The sequence below is a fragment of the Phragmites australis genome, chromosome 3 (genome assembly GCF_958298935.1).
Source record: "Phragmites australis chromosome 3, lpPhrAust1.1, whole genome shotgun sequence".
Lineage (NCBI taxonomy): Eukaryota > Viridiplantae > Streptophyta > Magnoliopsida > Poales > Poaceae > Phragmites > Phragmites australis.
The window spans coordinates 8,395,393-8,397,722 of NC_084923.1; the positions used below are offsets into that span (position 1 = coordinate 8,395,393).

The 2,330-nt window shown below is 57.6% G+C and overlaps 1 protein-coding gene across 1 annotated transcript; it reads left to right on the plus strand.

The window, feature by feature from the left end:
* Nucleotides 1-248: 248 nt before the first annotated feature.
* On the plus strand, nt 249-1,785 carry LOC133911950 (lecithin-cholesterol acyltransferase-like 1). The gene is made up of 2 exons (XM_062354452.1): nt 249-618; nt 827-1,785. Exons 1-2 carry the CDS (start codon nt 272-274, stop codon nt 1,710-1,712), a joined length of 1,233 nt encoding a protein of 410 aa, XP_062210436.1. The 5' UTR covers nt 249-271; the 3' UTR covers nt 1,713-1,785.
* The last annotated feature ends 545 nt before the right edge of the window (nt 1,786-2,330 follow it).

The following is a 2,330-nucleotide window of genomic DNA, read 5'->3' on the forward strand; positions in this document are numbered from 1 at the left end:
ATATGACGTGTGTCAATTATTTTAAGTAAGGTTTGAACCTTATAAAATTTTATGTATGCTATATGATTCGTTTACCAGAAGTACCTTATTTTATTTATAAGTTTATAAGTTTGGTGGTTTAGAGATTGTAGACATGTTTTCTGAGTTTCTGACGTCGATCCACACGGTGAAAATTGACATGTAGAATGTAGATCGAGAGGGGAGCACTATAATTGTCGCCCGTGGCCCAGGCGTACAAAAATATCTCAAAAGAACCCGTCACCATCAGCCCATGGCTCCCGCTCCGCTCCTCGTTGTGGCGGCGCTCCTGCTCTTGTCGCCGGGGAACCACGCCAAGAACCTGCACCCGGTCGTGCTCGTCCCAGGCTACGGTTCAAACAAGATTGACGCGCGGCTGACGGCGGCGTACGAGCCCTCGGCGCCTTCCTGCGGCGCCGGCGCGGACCAGGGGTGGTTCCAGCTGTGGCCGAACCACACGGGGATGCACGATGCCAGCCAGGTCCCGTGCTTTGCGGACCAGATGAGCCTCGTCTACGACGCCGTCGCCGACGACTACCACAACGCCGACGGCGTCGCGACCCGGGTCCCGTCCTTCGGCTCCGCGCGCGGCCTCATCGGGTGAGTCCTCTCCACCACCGTCCACCGCGCACCTGGCACCTGCTATTGCTACTGCTAGGCATTTTTGCCCCAACCACTCGTGTCAGTATCAGCAGTACACTGGTTGTCTGGCACTTGTCCCTTGGACGCTCAGAATGATGGAACGATGGCTGGTTCGATTTGGCTGGACTGACAGAAACGCGCGGTCAAATCTGTGTTCCCCTGTCAGGTGGGACCCCCTGGTGCGGCGGCTGGAAGGCATGGGCTACCGCGAGGGCGAGAGCCTCTTCGGCGCGCCGTACGACTTCCGCTACGCCGTCGCGCCGCGCGGCCACCCGTCCACGGTGGGCGACCGCTACTTCCGCGACCTCGGGCGCCTCATCCGGAGGGCGAGCCGGCTCAACCAGGGCCGCTCGGCTGTCGTGGTCGCGCACAGCTATGGCTGCGCGCTCACGTACCAGTTCCTCCTCGCCCGCCCGCTCCCCTGGCGCTGGCGCTTCGTCAAGCACGTCATCCTCCTGGCCCCCGCGCTCGGCGGGTTCGCGGAGGGGATGCACGGCCTCATCGCCGGCATCGGCTACGGCCTTCCGAACGTCACGCGGCCGACGATGACCCGGCTGGCGCGGAGCCAGCAGAGCACTCTCTGGCGCCTGCCCACGCCAATGGTGTTTCGGGACCGGCCGCTGGTGGTGACCAAGAACGCGACCTACTCGGCGTGCAACATGGCAGAGTTCCTCGAGGCCATCGGCTTCCCCGAAGGGGTCCGGCCGTACGTGACGCGGGTGCTGCCAATGTGGGAGGCGCTCCCGGCGCCGATTGTGCCTGTCACCGGCGTCATCGGGGTCGGGGTAAGGACGCCGGAGAAGTTCGTGTTCGGAACAGAGGGGTTCGAGGGGGAACCAGAGGTGGTGTACAGCGACGGGGACGGGGACATCAACATGGTGAGCCTGGTGGCCATCGAGGAGTGGTCCGGAGTCGAAGGCCAGGTCTTGAAGGTGGTCAGGTTGCCCGGTGTCCATCACGGTGGCTTCTTCAGTGACGATTTCGCTCTAAAGAGTATAGTTGCTGAGATATACGAGGCAGGAGGAAGTATTGAACTCGATTGGAAATGGTGATCAGATCATAGGCTTAAATAGACTCTTTATTCTGCTTTTTTTAGATTGAGGAATAAAAAATTTAGTTGTGGTTGCATGTATTTGAACTCGTCTATGCTGAGCACCTGAGCACTTAGGACAATGAAGAAATCTCTGAAATTTTAATGTTTTAGCTAGGAACCCCTTTTTTTTGGGGGGGGGGGGGGGGAGGGGGGATGAAGCCAGGAACTAAATCTTGTCCAAAACAAGAAGCACCGTAATATTTCCGTATAGGTCTGTGTAATCGGCCTGAACCCAGGCCCATATGTCTTGGAGACCGAGTTCCGGTCGGCCCATGCTCTGGATTAGCACACTGCGGCCAGGTCCGTGTGGTTTTCAGTACGGTGCCGACTGGGTCCTTCTATTACGAGGTTAACCTCCAGCAGCCCAACCTGTGGCCCATCCTTCCCGTGCGGCACGTGCCCGCACCTTATAGCAATCGTCTTCCACCAGCGCTGGTCTATCTCAACCTCACCCCTCCTGATTAGGGAGGTCAGTTTTACCATTTACTCATGGTTAAATACTATTAGATTAGGTTTATTCTTATTTGTTGCACGTGGACGCAAATCACCATTCAACCTTGGTCGTAGTTGGCCAGAG